The sequence below is a fragment of the Neofelis nebulosa genome, chromosome 11, assembly GCF_028018385.1.
Source record: "Neofelis nebulosa isolate mNeoNeb1 chromosome 11, mNeoNeb1.pri, whole genome shotgun sequence".
Taxonomy (NCBI): Eukaryota; Metazoa; Chordata; class Mammalia; order Carnivora; family Felidae; genus Neofelis; species Neofelis nebulosa.
Genome location: NC_080792.1, coordinates 37,130,581 through 37,145,832, shown reverse-complemented (window position 1 = coordinate 37,145,832; position 15,252 = coordinate 37,130,581). Strand labels below are relative to the sequence as shown.

At 44.4% G+C, this 15,252-nt stretch overlaps 1 protein-coding gene across 13 annotated transcripts in view; it reads left to right on the top strand.

Moving 5' to 3' along the window:
* FHOD3 (formin homology 2 domain containing 3) overlaps nt 1-15,252 on the top strand; it is a 471,816-nt gene that overhangs the window by 48,665 nt on the left and 407,899 nt on the right. For all 13 annotated transcript variants that reach the window (XM_058692315.1, XM_058692316.1, XM_058692314.1 and 10 more), the window contains exon 2: nt 11,463-11,569. In XM_058692315.1, the coding sequence (XP_058548298.1) occupies nt 11,463-11,569 (107 nt within the window). The remainder of the gene's footprint in view (nt 1-11,462; nt 11,570-15,252) is intronic.

The following is a 15,252-nucleotide window of genomic DNA, read 5'->3' as shown; positions in this document are numbered from 1 at the left end:
TACTCAAGAGAAATGAAAACATGTGTCTATATAAAAAGTTATATGTTATAAAAAGTTAAATGTTTGTATTAGTATTTATAGTAGCCAAAAAGTGGAAAGAATCCGATGTCCATCAACTGAAGAATGAATAAATCAGATTTGCCATATCCGTACAATGGAGTATTATTTAGCAATAAAGGGAAGGCAGTACTGATAAATGCTATAATAGGGATGAATCTTAGACTTTACCCTAAGTGAAAAAAGCCAGCCACAAAAGACTACATATTGTGTGATTCCGTTTATATGAAAGGTCTAGAATAGGCAGATAAATCCATAAATCTTTAAGACAGAAAGTAGATTAGTGGTTTCTGGGGGCTAGATGGGAGTGTGATTGTGGGAATGAAGAGTTACTGCTCATGGATATGTGGTTTCTTGTTTGGGTGATGAAAATATTCTAAAATTGTTGTGATGGAGGCACGATGCTGTGAATGTACTAGAAGCCGGGGAATTGTACACTGTAACTGAGTTATATGGTATGTGACTTACATCTCAATAAAGCAGTTACCCTAACAATGGAGGTAATGTAAGGATGTTTCTAGACAGTAGGCACTGAAGAAATTTGTTGCCAGCATACTTTCACTAATGAGATACTAAAGAGAGTTCTTCAGGCAGAAAGAAATTGTCACAGATCGGAGCACAGAACGGCAGGAAGGAATGAAGTGTGAGAGAAGAGGTAAATATGTGGGTAAATTTCAATGAATATTGACTGCTCAAAACAATGCTATGTCATAGGGTTCAAAATACATTTCTCAGTATCTCAAAAGGTCTAGACCATACTAAAATAGTCTAGTGCCCTTAAATTGGGATGTGATAATGCTCATTTTTAGTAGGTTACTTCTGATTTCAGGAAGCCATGTGATCATCTGTAGGGTAAATTACTAAAATAATAAATGAGGGGGCAGCTAAGAATGAATGGAATAATAGAAAACAAATTGAAAGGAAATACGGAATAATAAAGAATAGTAGATTAACCCAACATATGGTGAAAAAGGAGGAAAAAGGAAACTAGAACATATAGATTTGAACGTAAATACAAGCAATCACTTTAGGTTAACAGACTTTGATTAAATACTTGTATTAAAAAACTAAAATCACTAGGGGCACCTGGATGGCTCAGTTGGTTAAGCGTCCAGCTTCAGCTCAGGTCATGATCTCATGGTTCCTGAGTTCAAGCCCTGCGTCGGGCTCTGTGCTGACAGACGGGAGCCTGGAGCCTGCTTCGGATTCTGTGCCTCGTCTCTCTGCCCCTCCCCTGCTCGTGCTCTGTCTCCCCGTCTCTCTCTCTCAAAAATAAAAGTAAACATTAAAAAAAAAAATTAAGATCATCAGGTTGGATTAACAAAACTCATGTTCTTCTTAAAAGAGACACATCTTAAATATATGGGCCCCAAATGTTGTAAGTAAAACACTGGAAGAAGATAAGCCATGCGGCCCTAATGTCAGAGAAGTGGTGTGGCTGTCCTGGTAACAGATGGCGTAATGTTTAAGGTGAGCAACATTACCGGAGAAAAGGAGGAAATCTCATACTGCTCAGATTGTCAGGTCACTAGGAAATATCAACCAATCAATCAATCAATCCAATGTTGATTGAATTAAAAGGAAAAAAAGAAACATTCACAGATAGTTAAAAGCAGCGTGGAGAGAAATCTGAGAATCCCGCGTAACAAACATGTAGCTGTTGAGGACATGTCTTTTCCATTTACCGGGCCATAAAATGAGTTTCAAGAAATTTCAGAGAATTGAAATCAGAGTATATTTGCTGACTGCACAGAAATTAAGCTGGAGATCAGCAATAAAAAAAAAAAAAAAACTTGAAAATCCTTAAATATTTGGGAAGTATGTAACACATTTCTAAATAACCCATGGATCAAAGAAGAAATCCCAGTGGAATTTAGAAAATACTGTCGACTGGAGAGAGTGAAAATAGGGCATATCAGATATTGTGGGCTGTAGCTAAACCCGACTTAGAAGAAAATTAGAGTCTTAAATGCACATAGTTGAAAAGAAGAAAGACTGAAAATTGTTAAGATTTTAGATGTTAGAACAAAGCAGCATATTAAACACAAAGAATGTAGAAGGAAGGAAATTAATGAGATTAAAAAAACCAAAATGCTCCCTCTCTCTCTGCCCCTCCCCCGTTCATGCTCTGTCTCTCTCTGTCTCGAAAATAAATAAACGTTAAAAAAAAAAAAAAATGGGGCGCCTGGGTGGCTCAGTCAGTTAACCGTCCGACTTCGGCTCAGGTCACGATCTCACGGTCCGTGAGTTCGAGCCCCGCGTCGGGCTCTGGGCTGATGGCTCAGAGCCTGGAGCCTGTTTCCGATTCTGTGTCTCCCTCTCTCTCTGCCCCTCCCCCGTTCATGCTCTGTCTCTCTCTGTCTCAAAAATAAATAAACGTTAAAAAAAAAAAATTAAAAAAAACCCAAAATGGTGGAAAAGCAACATAATGAAACCTTGGTTCTTTGAAAAGACTAATAGATGAATGAGGGTCCTCTCCTAAACTGTTAGAGAAAAACGGGAGGAAAGCACAAATTAGCAATATCAGGAATGAAAAGGGAATAGCATTGCAGATCTTGAAGACACAAAAAGCTGTAATCTTTAGGTACACCAGTGGTTTGTGAGATTTCATCTGCCATGTTTGTATTTAGGCCCAAACCTCCCAAAATTGATTTCTCTACTCAGCACCTCTAGTTGTTTTAGACATGTTAACAGAAATCCCAATGTTATCCTGTCTCCCTGCCCCCAAGAGCTTTTAGTCTAATGTTTCTCATGTTTGTGAAAGGTATCACCAATATATATTAATTTGCTCCAGCAGGAAACTCAAGATTTTGCTTCTCTCTGTTGGATACACCACACCTGATCAATCCCCATGTCTCTCTGGCTTTTCCTTCTCTCTTCCCTCTCTTGGCCTAAATCAGCCCTCTCCCTTCTCCTCTGTCCATCACCACAGCTTCCACCACTGTCCATCGCCCCTTCAAATTGCCCCCCAATTCCTGCAGTGGCATTTTCACTTGTCTTCTCCCTTCTGTCCCCACACTGCAAAGCTGGTCCTGTGGGCATCCATTTACAACCCTTTCACGGCTTCTTGTTTTCTTAGAATCAAGTCTAAAATCTCCTGTGGCCAGGACGACTCCTCTTCCACAGTCCTGGCCTTTCTTCTTTCAGTGTTCTGACTACTCACACTCCCGCATCAGGGCTTTTGCAAACTTCAGCTCCCTGCTCCCCAAACTTGTCCCGCCATGAAAACAAGAACAGACACAACAAAGGTGACTAACGCATAGTCCTCATTTCCCTGAACTCCCACCAGCTGTTCAGGAACCAGTCCCAGCTACAGTGGGTACGAGTGCTCCCTGGACTGTCATAATCATGGTCGGCTCCCCGGGATGTGGCACCACGCCATGAGAATGCCACGTCATTCTCATGCATGGAGAATGAGCTCGGGAAAGGATTATTAATCTGCATTAGGGAATGGAAGAGTGATAATGGATCAATAATAATCCTGGAATGTAGCGCTGATACGGGTTTTCAAATGGACTGAAGTGAAACAAAACGGAAAAAGGCACCTGTAAACATAAGTAAATATTCCAGCCTCTTCAGGAGAGAAGTTTAATGCGTTATTGGTTATTTATTTAATGATAAAAAGGTCTTTGAAAATAATTCAAATATTTACCAGATTATCACACCGCCTCAGTTTAAGCTCTTAATGGGAGAAATCTTGCCTTTGTCTTTCTTGTAGACTTTGGCAGAAGCCCTTGCCTTTGGTTAGTGAGCTGTACAGTTTTGTTGACTTAAATAGAAATCGGAGGCTTGATTTGGAAACTGCCTAAATCAATTTCAGGACATTGCTTCTCTTGCTGTAGTTGGTGGCCACAAATAACATAACTTACTAAAGGTTTCTGAGGAAGTAAAATCCAGCCTCTTTCCAAGTAAATATGTTCATATTACTTCATCATCCATATAGGCTAGATCTTCAAAAATATCCTTGTACTTTACCCTAAAACATTTATTAAAATACCTGTGATGTATTTGTTGTTCTGAATAAATTAAATGGGCACCTAGGGATTTAAAAGTTTGAAAAGGATTTGTTGGGGCTGGCGAGCAGGACCTGTTTTCTGATATGGAAATCAGTTTCATTTGGCCTTTCTGTAGGAAGACGGACCAACGTTACTTGTATTTTTTAAATATGTAAAATGACGTCTTTAGATGAAACTAATCATTTTTCATTGTGAAATGTCTTATATATACAAAGGAATAAATGTGAAAGGTTTGTACAGTCTGAAGGACAATGAAATGCATGCCATGTCCTCGCTATCCATCTTAGGAAATGACAGAAGGCAGCCACAACGTGCGTGCCCCCCATCTTGTCCCTTTGCAGCGGTCCGTATGGGTTATGGGGGAGCCACAGCCCACAGATGCTTGAATGGCTGAGCCAGGGTTTTGTGCAGGTTTTATTAAGAAATTGTGAAAGGATCATGGGGCACTGCTTATGGGAAGGCTCTCTTCCCTAACTTTTTTTGCTTGTCACCTAAGTCCAGTTCCTTGTCTTTGCTGTCTTTGGAAGGAGCCACAAAGTTTAAGGAAGCCACAAGCTTTGTAGTAACAGATGCGACATTTGAGGGCGAAACGGGTGTAGTGCTCTTAGAACTGACCAATGGAAACGTGCTGACGGCCTTTGTACTGCTCTTAGCGCTGGGAGGAGCCTCAAAGTGGGGCATCCAGGGGGCCCACAGTCAACCGTGCTGGAGAGAGACGGGACCCACAGCCACACTTCATTTCTGAGCCAGTAGTGGGGCCAGCTTTGTGGGTGTGTGACCAGTGCGGTCAGAAGGGCCCTATGCTTGCAGCTGCCATCTTGAAAGGCTTCATACTTTTCTCTTCGAATGTGCATTTTGTACAATGGGATGATGGAACACGCTCTAGAGGCTTGGAACCACAGCTCATGCATCATTTTGCCTTTTGCTGCCCCCTTCCCTCCCTGGGAGGGGTTCACAGCTGACTATTCTCCACTCTCTGATGCTCCAGGCCTTTCCGCCAAGCACCTGCTGTTGTCCTCTGTCCCCGGTAGGGGCTCCAGGAAGGACATGCATGATTTGTGGCATCTGAGGGCTGGGCATGATGGTGGCATTCCTTCATTGAGCTGGCAGTGTCCTGGTGTGTTCTTTGGGCACCTTGGTGGAGTGGGCTTCTCACCCACCACTGGTCTGGGCACTAAGCACTTCAAGTGTGAAGTTTCATTCCCTGGGGGCTGCGTGTCTGCTGTGGGTTGAGGTGGCCGTCTCACGGGAAGAGGAAATTGACCTAAAACAGCAATCATAAGATGTTGCTTCTGAGTCTGTGGGTCTACTGGGTGGTTCTTCCAGTTTGGGCCAGTTTGGCTGACACCTGCTGGGCTCTCTTGTGTCTGTCATCAGCTGGTGGGTCATCTGGAGGCTTGCTGATCCCTATTGGCCTCAGCGTGTGGCAATTGGGAGGATGTCGGCAGGGGCAGCAGGAACAGACAGACATCCCGGAGGCTGGCTAACTAACCCTGGCTTCTTCGTGTGCTGGCAAAGTTCCAAGAGCACTAAGCAAGGACAGCCCCAGGGGAACAAGTATTTTTCAAGTCTCTACCATGTCACATTTGCTACTGTGTTGGCCAAAGCAATACACAGGCCAACCCAGAGTCTAGTAGAGAAGGAATCCACCTCTCGATGGAAGGAGCCACAAAATCATCTTGTAAGTGGTGTGGATCCAAGGATGGGAGGAAACCAATGAAATGACATTAACAAATGATATTTTGGATTTTCTTTGTTTTTTTTCTCTTAAAAATCAGTGTATGTGTTCCCGCTTCTGAACTATTACCAAACTTAGCTTCAAGGATAACCCCTTGTGTATATTTATAGAACAGTTCCATGCAAATCTATTTTATTGCCTACGCTAAGGATCACTGGAGACCCGCTGCCAAACCCAGGTAATCATTAAGCTCCCCCAGTAATATGCCACTTCGCTGGATTAATGAAAGAAAAGATTATACAGATTGAGACGTGACATCAGCCTTGTTTTAGATGTTTTCTTTCTTTTTTTGTGTTTTTTCCAGGGTGGTGAGTCTGCCTTTTCTTTTTGAATGCACTGTCTCTGTAGGAATAATCCAAAGAACCCGAGTGACCTTGGGCCACCTGTCTGTAAGGCGTGGAGGGCCTGTTTTAATGGTTTGTCAAGGTGGAGTGACACAAAATTCCAGGGTATTTGGAAGGGCCCCTCTTGTGGCTCTGTGACCGACTCCCTCCTGAGCACCCCGCCCGCCCTCCCACCCCCCCAGAATCCTGGCCACAGATTTATAGCCTGCAGCCCGATCTAAAGTTTTCCTGTCACACCACTGTCCCTGCCGCTCGACTTCCCTAACGGCCGCACTTCTGGAACAGCCCTGTAACATTATCTTCCCACAGGGCTCCCTGCTTTGTCTTATGTCCTGAAGTGCCCGGCAGTGTCCTGGCCACTCTGCCCCCAGAGCCAAGGAAGGAGTGCAGGGGACATGCTGCCTGGGGGATCAGGGTTGACATGAAAATTGTTGGAGTCAGGAAATTCCAGGGCCCTTAAGTCATTCAGGAAGCCAGTTGACATGAGCAGCCAAGGATGGGGATCAGGTTGCCTTGGGGTTAGTAGGAATTGAGGATCCCTGTCAAGAAGTGGTGTTTCAGGGAGGTGTCTGAGTCCTCCACTGTGTAGGCAAAGTTTGGATGGTTCCGTCTGAATCTTTTTTTTTTTTTAATTTTTTTAACGTTTACTTATTTTTGAGAGACAGAGACAGAACACGAGTGGGGGAGGGACAGAGAGAGAGAGAGAGAGAGAGAGAGAGGGAGACACAGAATCTGAAGCAGGCTCCAGGCTCTGAGCTGTCAGCCTAGGGCCCGATGCGGGGCTCAAACTCACGAACCGTGAGATCATGACCTGAGCTGAAGTTGGAGGCTTAACCAGTTGAGCCACCCAGGCGCCCCTCGTCTGAATCTTGAGAATCTCCAGGTCGGAATGAACCTCCACTCACTCCCCATTCACGTTGTTGTGTTCTTTTGTAACTGGCCCTTCGTTATCCCTGACCAGATCGAAGAGTTCATTTGCGTTTACTTATCAGTTTGCTTTTAAAGTGATACCCGAAGCTGACCCCCTAAAAGCATTTAGGGGATTTTACCGTTTCAGTGTGTCTGTCCAGCCCAGAAGCCCTTTATTCTTACTCCTTGGCTCATGTGATGGTTTAAATATTAATCTCATGTGTCTCGGGTGCACCGTTGAGGTGGGGCTTGTGTTATGGAATGGAGTGGGCAGTGCGTGTTGACTTGTGTGGTATCTTCACAGGCCACCTGTGCTGTGGGGACCCCCATTGTGCACATGTATCCCGCTTGCTAAAGGCTGAGATGTCTGACATTGACCCTTTCCTGTAGCTCGCATACACTTCCTGACAGATTAAAAGGCACACGTTCATCTTTTCCGTTTTAGTTAAATTCACTAGCACAAATTGCCCATCTGTTAATTAGGGGAGCAGGGTTGTGACACTGGCTTAGGAAGTAATGGCGGCCTTTCTTCTGGAGGGAGCACTGGGGCATTTCTATGGAGGCTGCTTGGGTCCCGGGAGCCCGTGGCTGCTAATTATAGAGAAGGAATACGACTGAGGATGAACGTCCACACATTATAACAGTTGGTTTAAATGGCTTTTTATTCTCTCCTGCGTTCTATTTGTGTGTTATATTTACTCCATAGAATGATCTTTGAGGGGAGGAAGCGTTTATGTGTTCCTTGGTGCCCAGCCCGTGGCTGACATATAATTTTGTTAAAATGGAACTATGGAAAGGGTAGTAATGATGCCCTGAATGTGAGGAGAGGGATGATGAGAACAGGCAGTCCGGCTAAGCGTTTGGGATTCTGTTGTCAGAGGCTGGGAGGTTGTGGGGTGTTCTGCTGTGGTTCCAGGCTGGCCGGGAGCGTCCGAGGCAGATACTCGGTGGGCCAGGGTGAAGGTGAATGAAGAAAACCAGGTCTTCGTATTCATCTCAGGCTCCTGAGAATAAAGTCAGAAGGTGTGGGATGGAGAGGATGTGCAAAGTGGCCACGGTTGCCAGTAAGAACGGGGCTGTATCTGCTGGTGGCGGGGGAGCCCTGCCTCTGCCCCCACTGAGGAGATCAGCATAGGGCTGGGTGGGGTGAAAGCCAGCACGGGGTCCTCCCTGCTCTCTCCACGCTAGGTGCCCCAATTGAATGAGTGGGAGGGCCACAAGCCGTGTATGCTGGAGCTGGCCCGGGTGGCCGGAGGGGGCTGAGAGATCAATTCTGGGGAATTTTGTGAGCGCGTTGTTGAGTGTAGCCATTATTAGAAATGAAATTATGTAAATGTACAATTAAAATAAGTTCTCTTCGAAACAAAGGTAATAAATACTCAAAATGTCACTTCTTAATGGTTTGATTATATTGTACTGCTACCCATGCATTCGAGGTTCCTGACATCTCTTGTAACTCTGGTGAAAATACTGTATAATGGTGGGGTGCTATGTCTCTTTTTCCAACTCCACACTCAGTGACTTCACCTTGGTGGCTTGAAACCGGCCATGGTGGGAGTATTTATACCACATACATGTGCACGTTCTGCATCTTTCCACACCAGAGCATGCTTCCTCTCTGACTTTGTTCTGTCTGTCTGGCCTGAGTGTGGACCCCAGCCTCTGAATGACTCACACCCCCTTGAGGAGAAGCAGAAACTCTTTATCCAAAAGCCTCTTTCTCTGGACTCACACATTTCCGGGGGCTGAGGCAAAAGAAATTGTTATGGCTTACAGGGCTTTCCTTATCCCCATCTCCTGGTCTGTTGATTAGAAGTGGGATTAAAGTCAAGCACAAGTGTTGGTCCTCCCAACAGGACAGACTAAGTAAGTCTTCTTAGTTAACATCAGTAGGAGGTCGAAGCAAGACTGAGCTGCGGTGATTCTAGCTCGACACATGGTTTAGTGTTAATAGGTTCAGTTTCTGATGGAATTTTCCATCTAGGAGTGATCAAGTCTGATTTCAGTCCACAGGAGACCCTTGACCCAGGAGATGCCTTCTGCAGGAAATCCTTCCTGTCTGCCTCTTCCGCAGGCTGGGGGAGGCGGTTTTTCCGCGTGTTTCCCCTAAACCCTGGGCGCGCCTCTCCTGCCACAATACAGTGAGTTTGGCCAACTTGATCCTTGGGGTTGAATTCTTTTTCGGATCAGATGATCTATCTGTAAAATGCCAGTTAAGAATGCTGAACCTCACCAGCAGGCCTTGAGTAGTTACGAGGGGCAGTTTGTTATTGGAGAAATAAAATAAGTGAATCGAATAGGATTAACCCCTTCAAATGATTTAGGTGGGTATTTCTTACAAATAATAAAAAACAAATTCCTTTCATTCTGTTGAGGATAACTAGGAACAGGAGTCGCGGGGTCTCTACAAGAATCAGCAGCCTGTTACAGATGCCAATTCTAGACAAGTCGACAGCCTACCTTTCTCTTGTCGAGGATAATGAGCAAAGCTTTTCCATCAAAAGAGACTAATTCCTAATTCCTTGTTTGAAATCTCACTTATAGTGGGAGGATTACCAGGCATTTATCTAGATGTTTTAAAGTAGCTAAATACTTGCCTTCACTTTCCCCCAATCTCTTGTCATTTTGGAATAAGAGCCTCGGCTCATCAGGTAGATGAATATTGAGAACCACCCTTACAGCCCAGGAAATCAAGCATGAAGTTGGATTTCCTCATAATGTTCATCTTTAGTAAAATATTTTCCTGTATTTTAAGTGTATCGATCCTTCTAAATGTCCTGTAATGCTGGCTGCTGCAGCAACCTCAAAATCTGCATGATTTATCACAGCGAAGGCTCTTGTCTGGCTCTTGTCATCAGCCAGGATGGCTAGTGGATGCTGGGTGACAGAACGCTCTCTTCCACGCGGTGATTAAGGAGCCGGTGCTCCTCCTGTCCGGAGCGCTGCTGCTTTCTAGACTTTGGAGTCCTCCTCTGGCTTCTCTGCATCCGGCCAAAGGCAAGAGAAGAAAGGTGGATGTGCAGGGGTGCTAAGGCCGGCCTGTTGGGGGCCCTTTTTACTTTCACTGAAATTCCATTGGTTGGTACTCAGTTACATGGCCGTTAGCCCAACTGTAGGCTGGGATATGTGTTCTCTGTGCCCAGGAGGAAAAGGGAAAGGGGTTGGCACACCTGTGGCATTGTCTTGGCTATACCAGAACACTGAGATGACATAAACTATATTTTGCAAGTGTGGTGTTGTCTTTTTGAATTTCTTTTTATGTTTTTTAAAGTTAAAAAAACATTTATTTATTTGTTTATTTATTTATTTATTTATTTATTTATTTATTTACAGTGCATAAGTCGGGGAAGGGGAGAGAGAGAGAGAGAGAGAGAGAGAGAGAGAGAGAGAGAAAGAGAGAGAGAATCCCAAGCAGGTTCCACGCTGTCAGCACAGAGCCCGATGTGAGGCTCGAACTCACGAACCATGAGATCATGACCTGAGCTGAAATCAAGAGTCAGATGCTTAAGTGACTGAGCCACCCAGGTGCCCACAAACATGATATTTTCAAATCCTCTGTAGGTTTGTGGCCATAGAAGGATGCAGAGTGGCGTAGTGATCGAGAGCATGGCCTCGAAGTAAGCATCCAAATCCCAGCTCTACCATTTACCTGTTGTGACCCTGGGCACGTAACAATCTCTGTCTGTGCCTTAGTTTCCTCATCGTTAAAGGGGGATGACAATAGAAATGGATAGGGTTTGTGTGAGCATCCGATGATGTAATATATGTAAAATACTTAGAATTGCATATGGAACATAATTAACAACATGTAAGTGTTAAATAAGTTGAAAAAAATTAGACTAGTAACAAAGGCACCTAATGTCTTCTTCGGTACGTTGTAATTTGGATCGGCTGTCATTCACGTGGAGAATGGCTCTTTTATTTCAACTGTAAAAATGCTTATTGAGCAACTAGTCATTGTAATGTGCCAGGTATGACCATAGAATCTGAATGAGCAGGCTTCTCACTCAATCAAAGGAAATGACATGTTCTGTGACTCTTACTCTGTGGTCACATCAGCATTATGATTTTGGTTTCCACGCGGCACATCCTCCATGGCTATTCCTGGGGCCCTCAGAGTGGAAAGTGACACTGGCACCAGAGGGCTCCTTCTCCTCCTCTGTCCACATCTACCGGACGGTGTCAGTGCCACTCCCTCAATAGGTGTTATTTCTGTCTACTCACAATGGAGTTTGCTCCCAATTTGTTTGTACTAACACATAACCTCTCCAAGTTATGATCCAAATTTCCGAATAATGCTTGATTTCAAAAGACACATGAGGGCAATGTGAAGTGATTTCTCCATACAAAGTCCCCATCCCAGGAGGAGGCTGGGCTTAAAGGCTCTTTCTCTTGCAGCTCGACGACTGCACGCTACAGCTCTCCCACAATGGCGCCTACCTGGACTTGGAATCCACCCTGGCAGAGCAGCGGGACGAGCTGGAAGGCTTCCAGGATGATGCTGGGTAAGAGCGACGGTTGTCCCTGCTGACTAGTCCCAACTTTCCAAGATTCCACCATGGCTTTGACGGTCTCTTCACTCACAGTCAGGGAAAAGAAGGGAGATGCAAGTGACTGACCAGTAGTATTTGCAAACCCTTTTGTATTTTGAGTTACTCTTCTTTTTTTTTTTTAATTTTTTTTTTTAAACGTTTTATTTATTTTTGAGACAGGGAGAGACAGATCATGAACAGGGGAGGGTCAGAGAGAGGGAGACACAGAATCTGAAACAGGCTCCAGGCTCTGAGCTGTCAGCACAGAGACCGACGCGGGGCTCGAACTCACGGACCGTGAGATCATGACCTCAGCCGAAGTTGGCCGCTTAACCGACTGAGCCACCCAGGCGGCCCTTTTGAGTTACTCTTCTTGACGAGGCCACTCAGGGGCAGGATAATTTCTGGCGTAGTTTAGTTAAGCGGCTTGTAAGTTTTTTCTAAGTTTATTTTTCTATTTTGAGAGAAAGGGAGAGCATGAGCAGGAGAGGGGCAGAGAAAGAAGAGAGAGAATCCCAAGCAGGCTCCATGCTATCAGCACAGAGCCTGATGTGGGGCTCGAACCCGTGAAACTGTGAGATCATGACCTGAGCGGAAATCAAGGACCAGACTGAGCCACCCAGGTGCCCCTAACTTATTTTTTTTTTTTTAAGCCAGATATAATTAAATTAATATTTTCTAGATTTTAGTAGTTTGACAACTATTTTAAGCATTGTTTTTAATATCTTTCTGGGTATTTAGTTTCCTTGGAAGATGCCCTAGTAGTTTATTTTCTCCTATATCATCTTTTGAACTCATCACAGTGGAGAAAAGAATTAGTAATTATGTTAATCAACATCAAGTTATTTTCAGCTTACATTTAGAATGCTTAATACTTCTGATTGCTGTGAATCTGAATACAACAATAAAAAAATCAGAGATGTGTACAGAAAGTAAAATCACCATAGGAATATGAACATATGGTCAGCTATTCCTGTATTTATGAGGTTATTGAAATAGCCTTTTGATTGGGGCCCCCTGCCTTCCTTTCTGTTCTCATCCACTCAGAATCAAGTATATCTTTGATTTCATCACCTTCCTCCTTAGAAACCTCCAGAGATTTTTTGTTGCTTCCAAATAATGCTTAGCTGTATTAATCTGGTGTTCGAGGATCTCTGCAAAAGTTGCTCTGAAGCTGCCTTGCCCAAGTTAAAAATAGATTACAGCCAGATGAATAGATTCTTCACAAATGGCTCAATAAATGAGGGAAAGTGGGAGCCTTCTTAGTTTTCTACCTGACCCTAGTTTTCCCTGCCTTAACACCTGCCACAATTTACAGTCCTTTATCCCTTAATTGTCCCCCAATTTTCTGCCGCTGAAGCTCTACTAGGTCAGAACTGGGCCTGTCTGAATATCTGTCATCTAGCTTTTTTTCAACACATTATAGGTACTTACTGAACATTGGTGACCAGGTAAATGGCAGGATTCCACAATGGAGTCCTGAAAAACATGACCATGAGCCCTAAGGCTAGGGTCCTTGGTAGGAACCAGCAGTGTTTTCTGAGGACCCAGCTGTGTGTGGGAACAGACCTGAAAACTATGATAGGCCGTACACACAGGAGGGGTATCATTATTATGTCACACCAGATTCTATTCATCATCATTAAACAAATTAACATTATTAGATTGATAGACTTGAGAAGATTCCATTGCTATAGTTGTTTTTTAATGTGTATTTATTTTGGAGAGAGAAACAGAGTGTGAGTGGGGGAGGGGCAGAGAGAAAAGGAGACACAGAATCTGAAGCAGACTCCAGGCTCTGAGCTGTCAGCACAGAGCCAGAAGTGGGGCTCAAACTCATGGATCGTGAGACCATGACCTGAGCTAAATAAAGTTGGATGCTCAACCGACTGAGCCACTCAGGAGTCGCACCCATTGCTATGGTTTCCACCGAGTGTTTGACAATGACATCCCTTTATATAAGATGTGAGAATTCAGGCTGGATGACTGTCTAATTGGATGACTTCACTCCAGGAGTGTTACGAGTAGACTGCTGTCAACCTGAAAAATGTCTCTATTGGTGTTATAGTTGAAGACCATGCCCTGTTTGATTTTTTTTCTTTATCCAAATTTGAATTATTTGGAGTTGGGAGCTTAGGGGAAAAAAGCAACACTACATTAGACACCAGTATCAAGAGTTAAAAATGGAGAAGAATATAACATTTACAGAATGCCTGCTATGCTAGCCATTATACCAACCACCTTATTCACGGCATGTGTATTTAATAGTTCATCTTAGTGGTCATGTGACTGGATTTGGTTGTTTCTGTTTTTCATCTGAAACAACTGAGGGTCAGGAGTTAAATTACATGTCCTAGGAGACAGAGTCGGTGGAGGGTAGAGCCTAGTTTGAACACAGGTAGACTGATTGCAAGTGTGTACTCCCCCAGCCATCCCGAGAGCTTCCGGGCAAAGGCATTTCAGGTTTACTCAGGATGTGCATTGGCACCTTGGGTGACGTAGGTTGGTTCATGCAAGGACATCATCGGTCCCAGGCTAAAACGCTGGATTTAGTTCAAATAGCACTCAAGCACACTGCACGGAGGCTCCAGAGAAGACACATTTGCTGCCATCATCTGGCACTGTCCGCATCAGCAGTCAGGTGCAGCCGTTCCTCAAGAGCCAGGAACCCTGCTGTAAGCTCCCAGAGGAGATCCTGGGGCTTTACTTTCTCACTCCGTTCCTTTGTGAATCATCACCTGGCCATCAGTCCATCTGAGGGGACCAGCCATGACCCCATTTCTGCATCCTAAACCTAAGATGAATTATGGCAAAGACAAGAAGGCAGGACTCATACGTGGGAAACTGTGAACGGGAGAAGGTAGCCAGACCATGTTGGGTAGCTGTGCTTTTGGCAGGTGAGCTCCAAACTCACCCAAGATGGGGCTTTGTATCATCTTTGAAAAAGCCTGGGTCTGTGGTGACCCACCCCTTGTCCTTTGGAATGTACTCAGGATGACATTCCTTTTTGTCCAGAAGAGTATGAAGAAGCTACCTTTACTGACATTGGTGGGGAGACTCCTCTGTCCCTGGCCTAGGTTGCAGAAGACAGGCCAGGGTGATGCTGTCCTGGCATTGCCGGGTCACTCTGTTGTCTCTGGATCATTTACCACCACTGAGCTCTGGCAGCATGTGGCAAATTGCTGAGAACTAGCTGCAAGCAGCCTGAAGGCTGAGTTTTCCCACACAGGTGGGACGTGTCTGGGTACATACACCTGCGGTGTCATTTGTGCTCAGTGTCCCTGCTAAGTCCTCTCCTAGGAGGTGTGGCATTTGGCAAAGGTCATGTGCCTAAAAACTCATGTCTCCCACAAATGGCAGTTAAAACATAATTTCTTTCTAGTTAAGAATTGCCTTTTTGAGGTATGAAAAGGGCAAACGAAACCATCCTTTCTCTTGATTTGTGTGAATTACAGCAAAAATCTGCTAATGTTGTGACCGTATAATGAAGACGTGTGGCAGGTAGTGTGCAAACGGTAGGGTTTTTTGTACAGTGTGTTCTGAGAGAATTTTCCTTGCTGGAGGAGTTTCTTTGTTCTTGTCCATTACCCTGCTCTTTTATGCCAAGACTAAAAATTAACTCACTGCTTGTTTAGAATTATCACGTAAGCTATCGC